This window comes from Mirounga leonina, unplaced genomic scaffold (genome assembly GCF_011800145.1).
Source record: "Mirounga leonina isolate KUSES-001 unplaced genomic scaffold, KU_Mleo_1.0 Mir_166, whole genome shotgun sequence".
In the NCBI taxonomy this organism is placed as follows: Eukaryota; Metazoa; Chordata; class Mammalia; order Carnivora; family Phocidae; genus Mirounga; species Mirounga leonina.
Window position 1 is genome coordinate 26,748,024 of NW_023270418.1, and position 19,638 is coordinate 26,767,661.

The 19,638-nt window shown below is 45.2% G+C and overlaps 2 protein-coding genes and 1 pseudogene across 4 annotated transcripts in view; 2 read left to right on the forward strand and 1 right to left on the reverse strand.

Annotated features, from left to right (window-relative positions):
- The window catches only part of LOC118016303 (glycine N-acyltransferase-like protein 2), a 12,910-nt gene extending 4,766 nt beyond the window's left edge, over positions 1-8,144 (reverse strand). The window contains exons 1-2 of the mRNA XM_035013738.1: positions 7,833-8,144; positions 7,332-7,471 (exon numbers count right to left, since the gene is read on the reverse strand). The gene's annotated coding sequence lies outside the window, so the exon portion shown is untranslated. The remainder of the gene's footprint in view (positions 1-7,331; positions 7,472-7,832) is intronic.
- Positions 1,842-3,991, forward strand: LOC118016304 (annotated as a pseudogene).
- Positions 8,145-10,065: 1,921 nt separating the features above from the next.
- FAM111B (family with sequence similarity 111 member B) lies at positions 10,066-19,042 on the forward strand. Of its 3 annotated transcripts, XM_035012918.1 has the most exons (4): positions 10,396-10,480; positions 11,365-11,411; positions 12,257-12,422; positions 15,289-19,042. In XM_035012918.1, exons 3-4 carry the CDS (start codon positions 12,342-12,344, stop codon positions 17,398-17,400), a joined length of 2,193 nt encoding a protein of 730 aa, XP_034868809.1. In that variant the 5' UTR covers positions 10,396-10,480; positions 11,365-11,411; positions 12,257-12,341; the 3' UTR covers positions 17,401-19,042. The 3 variants fall into 3 exon arrangements, with proteins under 3 accessions (XP_034868808.1, XP_034868809.1, XP_034868810.1); XM_035012917.1 differs by lacking the exon at positions 11,365-11,411 and having other exon boundaries at positions 10,066-10,480; XM_035012919.1 differs by lacking the exons at positions 10,396-10,480; positions 11,365-11,411 and having other exon boundaries at positions 12,354-12,422; positions 14,033-19,042.
- The last annotated feature ends 596 nt before the right edge of the window (positions 19,043-19,638 follow it).

Sequence of the window (19,638 nt, forward strand, 5' to 3'; positions counted from 1 at the left end):
AAAGGAAGATGTTAGTTACAGGATGAATTCAGCACCATGTAGTTTCTAAGAGATAAGCCCATGGCCCTTTCCATATGCTTCTACTTATGCATTTAGTAACAATTACATCTTAATGAAAGGAAGATGTTCGTTGAAAGATGGTATAAGAACACTGTAGTGTCAGGGAAATAAGCACCTGGCTTTACCCAAGTGCTTGTATGTATGAAAACATTTACACCTGGCGCCTGGGTGGCTCGGTCGTTAGGCATCTGCCTTCAGCTCAGGTCATGATCCTGGGGTCCTGGGATCGAGTCCCACATGGGGCTCCCTGCTCAGCAGGAAGCCTGCTTCTCCCTCTCCCACTCCCCCTGCTTGTGTTCCTGCTCTCGCTATCTCTCTCTCTGTCAAATAGATAAATAAAATCTTTAAAAAAAAAAAAAAAAGAAAGAAAGAAAACATTTATACCTGACTGAAAGGAAGATGGAATTTGCATGACAGTTTTAACAGATTATCATTTCTAGGAGTTAAGCACATGGTCGTTTCCATGTGCCTCCACTATTCAGTTTTTATTTTATTTTATTTTTTAAGATTTTATTTATTTATTTGACAGAGAGAAAGAGAGGACAAGCAGGAGGAGTGGCAGGCAGAGGGAAAGGGAGAGGGAGAAGCAGGCTCCCCACTGAGCAGAGAGCCCTACGTGGGGCTGGATCCCAGGACCCTGGGATCATGACCTGAGCCAAAGGCAGACACTTAACTGTCTAAGCCACCCAGGCACCCCCACCATTCAGTTTTTAAACACTTCCATCATAATGAAAGGAAAATGTTAGTTGAAGTGGGGTTTGAGCACACTATGTTTTCCAGGATAACAGCACATGACTTTTCCCTAGTGCTTGTTGAGGAAAGTTTTAAAACACTCGTTAACTTAAAGAAAGGAAGTTGGTAGTTGCAGGACAGATTCAGTACAATGTAGTTTCTAAGAGGGAAGCACATGACCTTTTCCATATGCTTCTCTTTTTTTGTTCCTTTTAAAAAACCTTTTTAGGGGCACCTGGGTGCACAGTAGGTTAAGCATCCGACACTTGGATTCAGCTCAGCGTCGTGGGATCAAGGCTGAGTGCTCAGGGTGGAGTCAGCTTGAGGATTCTCTATCTCCCTCTGCCCCTCTCCTACTCACACATGCTCTCTCTCTCTCTCTAAAATAAATAAACAAATCTTTAAAAAAATTTCATTTGGAAATAATTTCAAACTTAACACAAATTTCAAGAAAATAGGAGTAGAATGAACACCCATTACCTCGTCCATATTTACCCACTGTTCCCATTTCCCTCCATTTGTTTTAGACTTGAGCTCATACTTGCTTGGGCTCCCTCCCTCTTTACACACAACATAAATACATGGTATGTTCTCATGACCCATGTGGAGCACCTTGCATTTGCCATTGCACTTCACCTCTACATTCTTCAGTGTATATTCCTAAGAACATGGATATTCATTACATAGTCACAGTATTTTATCACCTGTAAACTTAAGATTGATACAATATGATTATTTTCTATACCATCCCTATTCCAATTTTGTCAGTTGACCCAATAGTGTCTTTTATATCATTTTCCCCTTTTGTACAGACTCTAGTTTGGGATCAGGTATTCCATTTACTTACCATGTCTCTTGGGCTCTTCACTGGCTTTGTTTGTTTACTTTTTATTTAAATTCTGGTTATTTAACATAGTGTGTAATATTAGTTTCAGGTGTACAATTTAGTGATTCAACACTTACATACAACACCTGATGCTCATCACATGAAGTGCCCTCCTTAATCCCCATCACCTATTTCACCCATCCCCTTGCCCACCTCCCCTCTGGTCACCATCACTAACTGATTCTGATATAAGCTCAGGGTTGGGAACCACCAAGCACTTGTACAGAGTTACTAATCAGGTGAAAGCCAAAGAAGCAGAGAACTCTGAACCATGAACAGGGTTGCTTTCTTACCTCTCTTCCCAGATTGTCAGGAAAATTTGGGTGAGGAGCCCGGAACAGTTACATTCTCAAAGTCAGTTAGAGTAGAATATCTGAACAAAATCCTCTCTGTAAGGGAAGATATTCTGAAGCTCAGTACCTCCAATGAGAGCAAACCTGGAACCTGGTGTGAACATGCCCTCCAGATGTTGAGTTTGAGACATATTAAAAAACATGTTCTAATCAATATTGTGGCCTTCTTCAATATTGTTATTTCTTACACATTTTTGTATTTCTCCTATATCAGTTTTTGAGTGAGGAGAAGACAAATTCATTCCCTGGGATGAATAAAAGTTGTCAAATGGACAAAATGGACAACTTTTCAAAGGCAGGTATCTCATCAAGGACACGAGTGCTTGAGAGCTCTAGAATGGGATGGTATCAGAAATTACAGGAGTGGGGACTAAAAGTTTGTCTTGTCTTGTTTCCACAGTGAGGATCTAAACGTGATCTCTCTCATTCTGTGCTGGAAAATGATCGCTGGAAACCAGGTCAGAATGAGAGAAGCCTGCCCAACCTCCAGCGTGGCACACAGACCCTGCCAGCCCACTATGCTGGGCCTAAAGGGGGCTCAGGCATGAAGGCACATGGACCTCACCAGTGATGTGTGAATAGGCCATACTTGGATGGATACTGAAACCAGGGTGTCCAAAGACAGCTGATGGCACATTACATGAAATATCTGTGTCAGGAGAGTGTTCCATATGCCTCTCTGTGCTGGCAAAGGTGGGATGCTGTCTGGTTTCTTTGTGGCCTCATGTGCATGGCCCCAGTGGACCTGCTACCCACAGAAATTACTTCCATTTGTTTAAATGTCAAAGCTCTTTAGTCATCTTGGGAAAATCCTCTATAATACTGAAGCACAAGTCACAAAATAGCTTTCTTTAACTCACAGATGTTTACTGGGCATTTATGATGTGCCGGGAACTTTTCTAATGTTGAGGCAGGATGTTAAAAGGCCCTGCCACAGTCCTAAACAACTCACAATCTGGCGAGACCAGACATTGGAGGTGGTGGGTGCAGAGCCTGTCAACATGTATGATGAGTGTTCTTGGGATAGAAGAGGTTACCAGTAAGCATGTGATAGGGAAGCTAGGGGCAGTTCTTACTTCTGGGAGTCAGAACACTTTATGAAACTGGATAGATAGAATCTACTATCTAAAATATAAATGAGGGACTTTAATAAAACTGTCACTAGAATAGACCTAGTCTGTTTAGAGGGTTTGTTGTAAATAACCCTGCTACTTATGGATTTGTGAGGCACTGCTATGCTAAATAATGAATGTCAGTCTCCTAGTTTGTGATTCGCAAAGTATAAAAGGTGAAATCCCAAACAAATGGCTTTCCTAGGCTAACTTCACCCACTCACACAAGTAGCATTTATCACTGTGATGCGGAAAATGGCACCCAAAGGATCAAGTTCCACGGCCTCGGGTCCTCTGCTAGATGTGGTATTTCCTGTGACTCCTTTCTCATACCCTTCACTAGTCATTTGTAAAGCTTGATCCTGGGTTAGGTGTTCCTGTGAGTCTGGCTCTTTGTTCAGCCCTTTGTGTTTTGCCCTGTGTGGTCTCAGGAGAAAGCTCTGGTATCAGAAGGGTTCCTGGAAGAAGTAACAAGGATGGTGAGGATGGAAGAGTGAGTAGGAGTGAACCAGATGAAAAAGTGGTGAGAAATTCCAGATGAACAAGAGAATACGTGCCAGGCACTATGATAAGCAATTTATAATTGAAAATTGATATTACTAATTCAGAATCCCTGAATTATACACTTGAGGAAGAGCACAAATACAACAAAGGCCTCTTCTGGCCCTGCCCTGCAACCCTGCCACTGGAATGTGAAACACTGTGCACGCTGAAGCTACTATATAAAACAAGAAATCGTAACAGAATTGGCTCTGGGTGATTGGCCAATGCCCACCCCCATCTCTCCAACAAAAGGTAAACCATAGAATTTCATGTTTATGTTTGATATGATTATAAATGATGCAACTCCAATAATTACCCTGTAATTACCTCTGTACCCTAAGCTGGCACAGCAAGTTTACCTGCAGAGACAGCCCACTCAGATCAATTGTTGGGCTGCCCCAACTCCTGATTCAGGCCTCGCTGAAGGTAGAAGAAAATACTGCTTGCTGTGTCAAGGGAAGATTCATATGCAAACTCGAGACTCGGGTCACAACTCAGGGGAGTTCGCTTCCACAGGAAATTTGGGTCGGCCCAGGTTCATGGGACGCCCAGGACAACTGTGGGTGGCTGGTATGAAGGTGCTGATACAATGTGAGCACTGGGTCTGCCTTGAGAAAGAGTGACGAAAGTCCCAGGTGGAGCGGGAATCAAGATGGTGAACCAAGTTGCAGGTGTCTGTCTCCTTCACACCAATAACTATATGAAATAATGGGGAAAATAAAAGAAACAAAATCAGAATAAATCTGCAACAGCAAAGCAAAAGAAAAGAAAAGGCAATGTCAGTTGGCCTGAAATTTTGAGCAGAGAGATGAACCTGGAAGAAACCCCAGGTCCTAACACGTCACAGGGCAGACTGCTGTGGAGACGGGAACTACATAAAACCTTCACGTTTGGGGATAGGGAAGAAAGAAGCGGGTGGGAGGTGGCCTAGCATATGCCCTCCCTGGGCCCATCCTGTCAAGCCCCATCTCTCCTCCATCCTCAAGCCCCTGTTGGTCCTCAACAGCAGGGCAGTGGTGACATTTACCCACAGGCTGAGCTGGTGAGTACAGGCACTCAGACTAGAGATGCAGAGCTTGCTGAAGGTCACACGGAGGGACCAGGCACCTCCACTAAGGAATCTTAATTCACTTCTCCATCATATTCACTGATTAACTTTTTATTGATCAATAATATTTTTCCTAGTATTCATAAATGAATACAAATTTCTCTCCTACTATAAGAGATAAAGTGCCAGCTCTTCTCCCTCGGCTTCCCCGGTGCACCCCAATAAGATGATGTCTTTCTAAAGATTCAGCCCTTGTCCTTCTCCCTCCTCACATCCAGAGGAGTGAGTAGATGGTCTAGACCAAACCTCTCTTCCCCCAGCCCTGCTGGCTGGGAGCACAACCCTGGTGGTTCAGACCAGATGTGGTAGACTCGCCCTTGCTGTCAGTCATTTCCAGAGGGTCTACCATGGTCATTGAGATTTAACCATATACATAAATTTGGCCAGATTTTTTTGCTCATCGCTGTTTCCTCTCCTTGTTATCTGCTCCTGTCTGAGGTCTGTGTTCCTATTTACTTGCTCTGCGGTTAGCATTCTTCCTCCACTATTTTCTATAGATGAGTATGTTAGTGATATGATTTCTGAAGTCTTCCAAAGCCGCAGATATCTTTCTCCAATCCTCAGGGGACTGACATCCTGCGACCCCATGTTCGAGACTGATGACATTCTATTTCCTCCATCTTTTTTTTTTTTTTTAAAGATTTTATTTATTTTTTTGACAGAGAGAGACACAGTCAGAGAGGGAACACAAGCAGGGGGAGTGGGAGAGGGAGAAGCAGGCCTCCCGCGGAGCAAGGAGCCTGATGCGGGACTCGATCCCAGGACCCCGGGATCATGACCCGAGCCGAAGGCAGACGCCCAACCGACTGAGCCACTCAGGCGCCCCTATTTCCTCCATCTTATGTATGATGAACCTGAGGCTCAAAGAAAATAGGTAACTTGTTCAAGGTCATGCAGCCAGTACGAAGTGGATGACTAGCCATGGGGGGTTTCAGACTGATTAACAATCAAAAGCACAAGATAAAGCAGGGCTGAACCCAATGTCATGTTTATAAAATGATGTAGGGCTGGACAGAGCTGGCAGAGCATATCCTTCCTCCTTGGGAGTGCTGCCGGGGCCCTGGTGCAAATGCCAGGCTCAGTCGCAGCAAGGGGTGGGGATGTCACAGAGGAGCTAATATGTATCTGCAATCGACTTTGTCCCTGGCTAGTTATGCTAGCTCTCCCTGGACGTATCACTCATTCCCACTGATTATGAATCATATAATAACCTCCACACCCTGAGTAGGTTTCTCACGATGTTCTCCTTAAATTATGCCGAAACTGGTAAACTCAGAAGATTCATGTGTCATTTGTTCAGACCATCGGGTGGCTAAGAAGTCACTCCAAGGTCAACTCTCAGGGGTCCTTGGCTCCTGTATAGGAAGTGGGTCAGCTAGGGTGAGGAAAGGCTGTTCAACCATTCTGTTCAACCTTTCTTCAGGGGCAAATCCAGGCTCCGAGATGAGATCTCCTGGCTCCTAGCCCAGAACACCCAGTACAACCCCACCAGCACTTTAAAAGAGAAGATGCTGAGAGAGACGAGAGCAGAGTCTCTGAACTGTAACTGAGTTCCTGGAGGGATCTGTGTATGTGACATTTACCTGTCCTTCCTGTGGGATAGGGCCTGAAAAGTGGGAGAGAAGAGGAAGAGGCTGCAGCTAAGTGGGCCAGAGGAAAGGGTTGGGTGCTCCTGGCCCTGAGGATTGCAAGAATGGAGGAGACAAAGGAGGCACGAACAAGCTGTCCCCATATTCCATGTTCTCCCACCTCAGCCCAGGGCTTTCCCCTCCACCTCCTGCCCTTTGGTTCTGTTGCTTTCCTCCCACTATGGGACTCCCCCTTGCCCGTCTACAAGCTAGATACTGATGTGAGGAGGCAAAACTAAGCCAATGGAAAATGATCCTATTTATTACAGAGTGAGATACTGTATATGAACAATAAAGCAGGATAGGGAGACAGAAGACATACGGGGGTGGGGGGCATATTCAATAGGAAGTGGTCAGGGAAGGCCACCCTGAAAACCTGGTGTTGTTCTGAAGAAAGAAGGAAGAGAGCCAGGCACAGATCCAGGTGAAAGCTTCCAGACTGAGGAAGCTCTGCAGGAAGTGCCCGAGATGGTCCATTGGGGTGAAAGAAGAAACTATTTGAACCTCCATTTATATTTTTATCTAAACATGAAAAGTTACATGCGCCTAACATTTACTATGTTATTAAAATATATAATGTAAATAAGTATACATGGGGTGAGTGCTCAACTTGCTACCAATTATACCAGTGAGAAATTAAAAGTTCAGAGATTACTACAGCACAGCCTAAGGCAATAATCTGAAAGGCCAGAGTAAATTTTTTCCATCATATTACCTGGAAGAAAACAGGTATCTATATTCTGTGTCTATCTTTTTGATCTCCTGTGTACATCTTTTTCTCCTTTACTTTACAGCAGAGTCCCCTATTCTTCTGTATTTTCAATACCAACTAGACCCATGCCTTGCAGATGAGTCCCGAATAAAGGAATAGATGACTGGACAGACAGAAGGATGCATCAGTGTACAGACCTGTTTCACCGAACCCGCATGCACTGAAATGCTACAAAGGCAGCCTTGGCACAATAAAGGACTTTGGCTTTGGCATCTGACAGGAGTGAAAATCCTTTCAAGTTCCACCCACAGGCGACTTACTTCCCTTGTTTCCTAATCTGTGAAATAGGAAATGAATTAAGCAGAAAGAGGAAATGAGGCAATGCTCTGGACAATTTCAAATTACAATGCCTGATGTTTAGTGGACACTTCCCACTCTGCTCTCCTGACCCCCAGGCCCACGCACTCTGCTCCCCATTGTCAGCACCCAGAAATACTTAGCTGCTAAGGCAATGACAGGTGCCACCCTGGCTTTGCCCCCTCGAAGCCTTTCACAAAACCGCCAAGGACCCAGAGTGATGAACCCAGAGACCAGCGAAGTGGGCCTTAGTTAACTGAGACCAAGGCAGCTAGAAAAAGAGGGTTGAGCCAGCCTGAGCTAAAGCAACCTTGACAGAAGCAGGTCCTTTCAGGGAGTACCTGACGCGGCATAGGCCACTGTCCCCTCTCCATCCGGTGCCACAGTGCAGCCCCCTAAAGGGGTGGGAAGCTCTTGGGCGACAGAGAATGAAGGAGTGGGCAAACCAACACCAAGCTGCCTTTGGCGACAATGAGTGTCAAACCTCACCCGCTTCCCCGCCTCCTTTTCCCTCCCCTTTCCATCAGGCTCGTTCTCTGGCGCCCTCTGCAGGCCATGCTCGGAACTCCAGCTGTGGTGGAGAACCTTTACCCACAGTGAGTATCCATCCACTGGTGTTGGGAACTGGGCTCTGTTCTTGGGGTCTCTGTTCCCTGCCTGGGCGATCCTGCAAGGGGACTGCCCGTGCTGACCACATCCCCAGGAGCTGCCTGTACGAGAGCCCGCGGGCGAATAGGGAGGGTCACACTGGGAAAAGTGAGGGCTGTGGGGAGCGGGACTGGAGGGGAGCAGGGGGCAGAAAGTGCTGGGGTGGGCTTGGGTCCTGGAAGCTTATTGGAAGAAAACGGAGAAGCAATGGAAGGGGGCTAAGGACACCGTGCCTGGCTGCTTAATCCTGGCTTTGCTAATAGCTGTTTGTCTTTAGGTCAATTGCTTGATGTCTCTCTACGGCCACAATTTCCTTTAAAATGGGGATAAGGGTAGCTGCCTCCTATGCTTGTTAGAGGATAAAACTAGTTAATATTTGTGGGCGCCTGGGTGGCTCAGTTGGTTAAGCGACTGCCTTCGGGGTCCTGGGATCGAGCCCCGCATCGGTCCCCCTGCTCCGCGGAGAGCCTGCTTCTCCCTCTCCCTCTCCCACTCCCCCTGCTTGTGTTCCTGCTCTCACTATCTCTCTCTGTCAAATAAATAAAATCTTAAAAAAAAAAAAAAAAAGAGGGCGCCTGGGTGGCTCAGTTGGTTAAGCGACTGCCTTCGGCTCAGGTCATGATCCTGGTGTCCCAGGATCGAGTCCCGCATCGGACTCCCTGCTCAGCAGGGGGTCTGCTTCTCCCTCTGACCCTCCCCCCTCTCATGCTCTCTATCTCATTCTCTCTCAAATAAATAAATAACATCTTAAAAAAAATATGTGTGTAAGCTAGTTAATATTTGTAAATACTTGGAGTACATTTTGGTCACTGAAATTACCAGTTGGCCTTAGAGATGGCCACCAACAGCACTGGCATCACCTCTTGAGAAATGCAAGTCACCGGGCCATACTCCAGCCTTAGCGAGTCCGCATCTCCACAGAGGGAGCTCAGAAATCTGTTTTGACAAGCTCACCAGAGGATTCTGATGCATCATAAACGTTGTGAAGCCCTGGTCTGAGTTTCCGCGGTTTTTAAAGCTACCCAAGTGGTAAGTTGGAACAGGAATGGAAGGAGAATCAGAAAGGGGCAGACGGGTTTAAGTAACAAGTAGGGAATCAAGACCCGCAAGAGGGGAGTGAACTTGCCCAAGGTCTCCCTGCAAGAAGCTATGACACTCTAAGGTTAAACTCCTCCAGTGCACCACAGCCCCCAACTAGTCCCATGGTCTTAGGCAAGCCGTCCTGTTTCCTAATCTGTGAAATGGGAGCAAAAGCCAACCTAACTCCAGGGGTGACTGCGAAGATCCCATGAGACCCAAATATGTCAACTACAAAACACCGGCCCGCTGGGAATAGGGGCTGAACTACAGTGATCAAGCAACCCCAGGCCCCAGAGCCTGAGATGCCTGCAAGGCCCTGGGCCCTCGCCGGGCGGATTTCCCTCTAAGAGGTCCTTGATAAAATAAGACTCCTCCGGCAAATCAGGGGGGCGGGGGGGCGGAAGATTTAGGGAGAAGTTCAGATCTCTGGGCTTCTTGCTTTGGCCTAAGTGTGTGCATTAGCCTCTCGGTGAGGCTGGTTCGTTTGATGGGGGGGCCAAGTCCCACTAGACAGACCACAGGAGCGCTGCTGCCCGCTTTGGGCCCTTTAGACCGCTGGAAGCCCGTGCTGCGCCCGGCCAACACCCGAAGACTCCGGCCGGGCCTCTGCCCAATTCAGGCCGGCCCTCCAGCGGCCGCTGGGTCCCACCCGGGACGCGCCTCGCGCCACCGCCCACCCCGCAGGCCGAACCATATAGCCCGGCGGCCCCGGACGCAGGCCCGGAGCGCCCGTCCCGCCTACGCGCTGCGGACTCGGCCCCGCGAGAGCGGGAATCGCAGGCTCCTCCCACTCCCGCTCGCGCTCGCTCGGCTGCCCGCCCGACCGCAGCCCCACAGCCCCGGAGAGCGGGGCGAGAGTGCGCGGTCGGTCCCGGAACGAGATGCCCGCCCAGGGCCAGCGCGGGGAGTGCGTGCGCGGAGACCGAGCCGCAGCGTCAGGCGGCTCCCGCGCGCGGGCTCCTGCCCCGGAATCCAGCCCTTGCGCCCTCCAGCTCCCCGGATGGGGTCCGCGCCCAGCCTCTCCCGCCCGCCGCCCCGGTGCCGGGAGCGGCCAATGGCTTCCTGAAGCGGCTGTGTTCCCGGCCAATGAGGGCGGACACCGCCCTCTCGCCTCCTGTTGGCAGGACCTAGAGCCCGGGAGAGCTCACTTCCACTTTCCCCGAGGGAAGAGAGCCCGCGGGGAGCCGTCCGTGCCACGTCTTCTCAGCTCTTGCGACTCCCGAGGCAGCGGTCACCGGCCCCGTGGACACGCTCCGCGTCTGTGAGTGGTGCTCTGGTCCTCAGTGGGACGTGGAGCTCTTAGGGGTGGTTGTCAAGAGCACTAGGCAAAACCTTGGTCCTGAGCCAAGAAGTTTTGGGGGTAAGGGATAAGCAAGAAGTTTGGGGTTAAGGGATAAGCAGCCTCCCATTGTAGGAACCTCCTTCCCGCCCCCCTCCTCAAAGATCGAGACTTTTCCTCCTAGAAAGACACCTGGAGATCAGCTAGGAAGCTGTTTCAGCTACCCTGTTGTGTGCCTGGGCATCAGGAGAGGGGGGTGGGGGGGATGTGGAGGCGGGAACGTTCTGGGCTGGGGGCGGGGGGGGGGGGCCCGGATCAAATATCAAAACTGCAGCCCAGAGTCACTGAATCATGATCTTTGAGGGTGGGATCCGGTATATCTTCCTTTTTAACAAGCCCAGAGGGGGTAATTCACAGGAACAGTAAAAGGTTGATCTACACCAAACATCTTCATTTACAAATCAGGAACCCCAGATCCCTGGGAGGGGTGTAGGGAGAGGGTTTGACGTTTCGGGGTGGTTCTTTCTTGGCCTTAGGTACTTTCTTCCATTGCTGCTCTGCTCAGTTCTCCCCGGAATACCTGAGAGGAACCCTCTTCGTGTATCCCAAGTTCTCGGTGTGGGGAGGGCATTCCCTTCTGTGTCCTGTCACCTCTGCCACCTCCCTCTCTCTGACTCTTCAACTCAGGGATTCCAGCTGGCTGTACTGCCCCCCTCGCAGCCTGGCCTGGGATCTCTCACGCGGGCAGCTGCAGTAATCACAGGGGGTGCCCTATTTGTACTGTCCTTAACTGCATGATGGCCAGCCAGTTCCTTGTAAATCATTGTTACCTATCTTTTGCCCATTTTGTCTTGTTTTGTTTTCAGTGTGGAGGCTAAATCTGGTCCCTGTTACATTTGGCCAGAGTTTCAAGGTAATAACTATTTCCGTGTTCTTTGCTACTAGTTCTGTGAACGGTGTCCCTTCTGGATCTGTTTCTGTTCCTCAGTTTCTTTCTTCATTCAGGTCCTATTTTCCTCTGCTGTTCATGCCTGGTGATTTTGTATTGGACATCCAGCTTTGTTAATTCCACATTTTGGGGTGCCAGAAATGTTTCAATTCTCATTGATCGTCTTAAGCTTTGCTGTAGTGCCCAGTCATGTGACTTGCAAACAGTTTGATCCTGGCAAATGTTGCCATTCAACTTCCTCAGGTGGGACCAGGGCAGCCTTCAGTCTGGGGCTGCTTTTATCCCACTACGGAGACAGTACCTTCCTGAATACTCGACCTGATACCTCATGCATGGTGAAGTTTTCTAGTTTGGCTTTTGCGAGCAGAAACTATTCTCAGGCCTGAGTGAGCCTCAGAACTGTTCCACTTTTTCCTTTAAGTGGCTCTTCCCCTGGCTTCCGGTAGCTTCCTCACTTGCATGGACTGACCGATACTCGGCTGGGATTTCAGGGGGTACCCACTGCAGATCTCCGATCCTGTGTGTGGCTGTAGCTTTCTTCTCTCTAGTAGTCTGCCCTACAAACTCCAGCCACTTCGGCCTCCCATGACCCTGAGCTTGTCTTCTCAACCCAAGGAAACTGCCAGGCTCTGCTGTCTCCCTTCCCTGAGATATGGTCTGGAAACACTCCCCAGGCAGAAAGCTAGAGGTTCATGGGGATTACCTCATTTGATTTCTGTCTCTGAGAGGTAGGAGATCACTGTTCTGCACGGCCTGGGGCCCAGTGTTTGCAAGTTGTTTCATGTACCTTGTCTTTCCTTTGTTTTTAGTCATTGCAAGTGGGAGGGTAAATCCAACCTTGTTTCTCTGACTTGGCCACTAGCAGAAGCAAGTCATAGTTTCTTCGAAGTCATCATGAACTCCATGAAACCTGAAGAGAACAAGTCATTCACTGCTACAGAAAATGGCCGGGGTACCAGACCTGAAGAGTCACAGGTATGTCTCCTTTTTATACACCTTTTTTTTTTTTTTAAAGATTTTATTTATTTATTTGAGAGAGAGAGAATGAGAGACAGAAAGCACGAGAGGGAAGAGGGCAGAGGGAGAAGCAGACCCCCTGCTGAGCAGGGAGCCCGATGCGGGACTCGATCCCGGGACTCCAGGATCATGACCTGAGCCGAAGGCAGTCGCTTAACCAACTGAGCCACCCAGGCGCCCAGGTATGTCTCCTTTTTAACAACTCTTGGCTAGAGCAGCATACTCTAACCATAGTACGGTATTAGGATCCTGGAAGGGGATAAGCTCATAAAGAATGGCGGTTATAAACCCTTCCTCTGTGTTGTGGAAATTTTATATTTGGGAGATCACATCTATAAGTGCCTGTCAAAACCAAATGATAGTGTATGAATTAGCAGTGCAAAGTGCCTTATTAGACAACAAGATCACTAACAAACACTGTAGATGCTTGATATCAGAAGGACAGACAGGCCAAAATAATTAAGCAGTTACTGCTTACCGAGAAATTAGTGTGTACCTGAAATTACTCTTGCAATGTCCTGTGGATTATCTCATTCAACATTTAATAAAACAATAGATATTGTTATCATCCCTGTTTTAAAATTGAAGAAACTGAAACCCACTTTTCTTAAAGTTGCAAAAATGATGAACTTGAGGGTGAGGATTTGAATCCAAGCAGTCAGACTTCAGAGTCGGTTTTTGACCAACACAAAATATGCAAAATGATAATACTGACTCAAGATATAAACAAGTGTTTTGGAGTGCAGAGGAGAAAATGCTTCATTCGCACTCAAAATTTAGGCAGTATCACCTGAGAAAGATCTTACGGGATGAATAGAATTTCACCAGGAAAGTGTATCCAGCATGAGGAAATAGTGGGAGTCAAGTCACATGCACAAGAAAACATATCTGGGAGCAGTATAGTTAGACTTGATGGTGTGGAAAAATTCAAGAATGTGGCAGATGATTACAGTAGGCTTTATTTCAATAAAAATAAAATAGGAAAAGCAAGCCTTTACATTTTTTAGAAAAAGAATAGAATAATTCTATGAAAGTTAATCTTATGACATAGACTGATTAATAAACGTGACAACAGAAAACTAAGGATTTCTTATCTGGAATGATGCCTGATGAGAATGAAAAAGCAAGCCAGATACTCCAAGAATATGTTTAAGACATATAATAAATAAACAACTTGTGTCTGAATATAGAAAGGATTTTCAGTGATCAAAAGGAATATAGTCCTATAGAAAAACGGGCAAGAGACATGAACAGGCAGAAGCATGAAAAGGCGTTCAACTCCTATTAGTAAGTAAACTAATTAAGATGCCATTTCACACCCACAAGATTGGCAAATGTTGACAGTTGGGCAGTACTGACTTTGGATGAGGATGTAGATGTCCCACAGTGGAAGTACAAGGTGGTACAACCATTCTGTAAATAATATGGCAGTATTTAATAAAGGGAAGTATTCAGAGATCCTAAATTGGAGCAGTCCCACTCCTACCCCTGAGTGACATTCTTGCACGTGTACACCAGGAAACATTCAAGGATATTCACAGCAGGATGGAACCACTGTTTTTTTGTAGAAAAAACCTGGAAATGAATAAATGCAAAGGAAAAGGAAAGCACCATGAGAGGAAGAAACTCACTGTGCCTGAAACCAGACAGCTCATTCAATTGCGCTGGCCTCCTAAATAAACCAAGCCCCTCTGTCCCTCCTGAGTTTACTCTCTCCAGCTTTATTCTTCTGTTCATATAGAATAGGTCCAAGACTTGAGACTCCACAAGAATTCCCATCCAAGTTCTACTGAATCCTGTGGTGTCATGTTTTTCACTTATGTCCTTGGTTTTGATTCCTGTTGCCATCGGATTATCAATACTTTTTCCCACGCTATTGCCAACTGGTTCTATGTGCATATGTTTTTGAATATGTATATTTATGTGTATATACCCATGTGTATTTACTTGTATATCTATCCGATCCTGGGATTTATCAATCATTTTAGTATATTATGTATTTCCTTACTGCTGTTGAAACATGTACCGAATAGAACTAAACAGATACTTAATGGGAATTTTTGCAAGGTGATGTTTCAGCTGTCCAAGAGGTGCATTCAATAGCTCCAGCTTTACTAGTAAGTAATGCAGATTTTAGAAACAGTCAAATTAAATGGCATCTCATCTATCAATTGGTAGACATTTAAAATAATAGTACTGAAATCCTTTGGAGGAGTCAACCATTTGGTTGCTCTCTTTGGGCAGCAAGGGGAGAAGAAGCAGGATGAACTGGTGCAATTTCTCTGGCAAGGAGCTGGGCAGCATAGATGTTGTGAAGTACATTATAACCTTAGTCTCAGTTTTTCTACAGCAGGGAATCTAGCCTAGGGAAATATTCAGATGTTGAGACAAAATGTTTTGTGTGTAGAAATGTTTGTCATATTTAGAGTAGTAAAAACTTGGAAAGAATCTTAAGTATCCAGCAAAAGAAGAATGGATTAGAAATTATTGTACAGTGAAATATCCTGTGGCCCCTCGAATTGTGTTTTCAGAGGTTGTTGAATGGCATGTATGTCATTAAATGTGTTTCATGACATGTCAATCAATGGCAGATTGCTTAGTGATTTGTATGTGCATGTGAAATCATAGAAACAAATAAAACAACACGTAGAATGGTTATCTCTGGTGATAGAATAACTTGACTGGTATTTTTTCTCCATTATTCATTATCCATGTTATTATCCAATTCTTCTTCACAGTATCTATCAGTTTTATAATTAGAAAAACAGGAAACGTTATTATTAAAGGTGGTTCTTACTAAGTTTTTAATCTTTCCTTTTTTAAGGATGCTGTCATGAGGCAGACATGTCCTGGCACACCTGCTGCTCATTCTCTGCCTGACAGGAAAGAGCGTAGCAGTCCCATTAAGCTTAAAAGTGAAGTCAAGCAGGAAGCCTCTGTGGAAATTCAGAACCGAGACTTGAGCACCAGTAAAAAATGTTCTTTTACTTTTACCTTGAGTGAAAGCTCCAGGAAATTAGACCGTAGTGTGTTTACAACCCATGGTAAACTCACTGAGAATATCTACTCAGCCCTGAGAGCTAAGGCCAATTTCAGAGAAAAGATGGAGAATCATTTTAATAAGAACATCCTTGTTCATGAAGAGAAAACTATAGGCGGATATGTAAATTTAGGAATGCCTCTCAAGTGCCTACCTAAAGATTCCCATTTTAAAATAACATTTGGTCAAAGAAAGGGTAACCAGGAAGATGATCAGATGTTTCGCCAATGTGAAGATCCAAACATGGAATGCATTCTTTTTCACGTTGTTGCTGTTGGAAAGAATATAAAGAAGATTGTCAAGATCAAGGAGCTTCATGAAAGAGGAAGTACACTTTGTATCTACGCATTAAAGGGTGAGACTATCGAAGAAGCTCTAAGCAAGGATGGCCGATTTCGGTCCGACCTTGACAAATTTGAATGGAAAGTAATGGAAGATCATCAGAAAATTCATGGAAAGCAGTCCCTGGTGGATGAAGTATGTGGAAAAACCTTAGAAATGGACATTTTTAAGAAACATGTCAGGAGAGGTGCTCCTAAAAAAATTAATCAGAATGAAAATGCCACTGATGAAATCGGTCCCCAGGATCAGATACAGTCTGAGATCAAAGAATACGAACCAGAGGCAGATGGGGAAACTGAAGTTGTAGAGTCCAACAGAGAAAAAATCGTCCCACCTCAGAGTCTAGGGCATGGTATTAAAGGTAAAAAACGACGCACAATTTACAGAATAAGGGGTTATTATAATAGTCTTAACAGAAAATACCGGAGGAACAACTCAAGACATAGGCAAAGGCCCCCTGTGGGTATGCAGCATGTTATTCAAGCTATCCCGAGGAAGGCAGCTAACCTCTGGCTAAAGAATTGCCAAATGTTGGACAAACATATAATGGATCAATATCCAAATTTTAATAAGGAGGCACTTTGGATGAGAAAGTATTTTCGGGATGAACGGAAGAGAACCAAACTGACAACCTTTCAACAATTCAACATATATAAAAAGTACTTTGGGAAAGTGACTGAAAATTCTACTTCAGTTGCAACCTGTGAAGATCTTATTCATCTTAGTAAGTCAGTTGGGTTCATGGCATGGGACAGTAATGGAAACACAGGGAATGCTACTTGCTTTGTCTTCAATCATGGTTATATTTTCACCTGTCGACATGTAATACATCTTATGGTGGGAGAAGGCACAGATCCAAGTTTGTGGCCAGATATAATAAGCAAATGTGCAAAGGTAACTTTCACTTATAAAAGGTTCTGCCCTATCAATGTTGATTGGTATGACATTGAGCCATGGTTTGGAGTGTCTGATGGACCTCTAGATTATGCCATTCTAAAGCTAAGAAATAATGGAAATGGATTCCCTCCAGGCCTGTTTGAACGAATTTCCTCTCAAACACCTAGTGATTTGGTTTATTTAATTGGTCACCCAGAAGGCCAGGTCAAGAAGATAGATGGGTGTGCTGTGATTCCTCTAAACCGGCGGTTAGAGAGGTACCTAGAACACCAAGATGGGATGGTAGAACCCCATGCTGCCCCTTATAATGTTTTCTCCATGTTCACCCAAAGAAGTTTCCTACCAGAAGTTTGGAGTCCTGACACACTTAGCTATGATACCAGCTTTTCCAGTGGGTCCTCTGGCTCCCCAGTGTTTAATACATCTGGTGAATTGGTTGCTATTCATACTGTTGGGCATTTTTACAACCATGGAGATAAAACCCAAGCCCTTATTGAATATGGCTATTCTATGTGTTCAGTTCTTTGTGACGTTAAACATAAAAATGAGAGCTTTTATAAATTCTTAAATGAAGGGGAAAACGAGAACCATAACGAAGACCATAACAAACAAGAGTTGTCACTTCAAGATCATCAGATTGAATCCATGGAACATTAGAAAAATGTTTTCTAGAAACATTTTTTTCAAGAAAATATGCCAATAATTTAGAGTATTTGGGGCTGTTTCATTAAAGTATAATGAATATTCTTTTAAATTAAAAAAGTTTTAGAGATCATGTGGATGTGCAAAACACATATAAGAGTTTAAGTAAATTCTGATTTTTTTTTTTTTTAATTTGAAGCTATCTCAAGCCTCTGTTATATGCATACAAAGAATTTGGTATTTACCATCCTGAATGCTTAGGAGGATACATCCATCCCATCTTCCTAACTGGTAAGGTAACCCCATTCTCTGCATCACAAAATAATGGGTAAATAAACCTTTAGAGCAAAGGAAAAAAGATTTATTGTTCCTCTAAAACTCAAAATTCTTTGGTAATCTTAGTGTTTTTTCTCTTTTGTGTCACCTGTAACATCAGCCCCTATTGCAAATGCCAACAGAAAATCCTAGCTTTTCTGTTCTTTCCTCTAGTTCTGCCCTTCTGTGGAGGATAGAAGCATGACTTGCTAAGTCTCCATGCCCACCTTCTCTTATCCATAGTCTAGGGAGCTAAAATAGAAATATTTCAGTCTAAGTTGCAAGTTAAGATTCGGGTATAAAATAGATGCACTTGCCTGTTACCTGGAAGATAGAGATAAGATGGAAACTCTTTTTTTCTCCATCTTCTGGCAGACTACGTCATAGACGTATTTACCCACTCCCCTAGATAGTCCAGAATTTCTGATTGATGTGCCTTTCTCCATCACATCAGGATGCAGCTTTTTGTGGTCTAGAGATGAATCCTACCATTCCCTTTCACCCTACTCACATACCCAATACAGCATAGTAGAGTATGGCCAGAATCCAACCACTTAAAATAAAATTTCTACTCAGAAAAGTGAGTGGAAAATACAACAGTGACTGTCCCATGGCAGTGATCAAATTCTCTTGTATCTGTGGTGCTTTATTCCCCAGATCCCCTAAATGAATGGGCCGTGAATATCAATGTTTCTACATAACCTGACCTCTAAGTCATAATTGATAGAATTTTTGATAGGCACAGGGTTCAAACTAAAGTTCTCTCCCATGATCCAGACCTAGAATATACAAATGCTAGTCAGTCTCGGACTGAGAACCTGTGAGTTCTGGAAGTATGCGGTGACTTTGCTTATAGAGAAACATAAACCTGACACTCCTTTTTGGTAGGATGGATGATGACCCCCAATGCTATCTAGGTCCTAGTACCTAGAAGCTTTGAAAGTTAAATTATGTGGTAAAAGGGACTTTGCTGATGTGATTAAATAAGAATTTTGAGATGGGATGAATACGCTGACTTAACCCAAGTGGGTTCTGAGTGTAATCACAAGTGTCCATGTGAGAGGGACATGGAGAGAGCTTTGAGTACAGAAGAGGAGAAGGTTGTGTGGGAAAAGCACACAAAGGAATGCCGGACCACAGCATAAGTCATAAAGGCAGCTTTTCCAAGCTAGAAAGGGCAGAAAATGGATTCTTTCCTCCAGACTCCAGAAGGAACTGTCTCCCGACCAAACTCCAGAAGAAACTGATGCTGACACTTTGCTTTTCCTCTCCTAAGATCCATTTTGCCTTTCTGACCACCAGATATGTAAGATAATAAATTTTGCTGCTTTAAGCCATTAAATTTGTGGTGATTTGTTATAAGAACAATAGGAAACTAATATAGAACAGATAGAAAAGTCATGCTGGAAATATGAAGTTAAGCCACACAACTCAACCTATCCAGCCCTCTGATAAAAGGCTCATTAGAGGGCGCCTGGGTGGCTCAGTTGGTTAAGCGACTGCCTTCGGCTCAGGTCATGATCCTGGAGTCCCTGGATCGAGTCCCGCATCGGGCTCCCTGCTCGGCAGGGAGCCTGCTTCTGCCTCTGACCCTCCCCCCTCTCATGTGCTCTCTCTCTCTCATTCTCTCTGTCTCAAATAAATAAATAAATAAATCTTAAAAAAAAAAAAAGGCTCATCAGAAAAATGAAACTTTCGGGGTTCCTGGGCGGATCAATCGGTTAAACATCTGCCTTTAGCTCAGGTCAAGATCCTGGGGTCCTGGAATCAAGCCCCGCATCAGACTCCCTGCTCAGCGGGGAGTCTCATTCTCCCTCTGCCCTTCCCCCTGGTCAGGCTTGCGCTCGCTCGCTCTCTGTCTTTCTCGTACACACACAATCTTAAAACGTATATTTATTTTCTTCTTGGGAATAAATAAAATCCTTCCAATAAAATCTT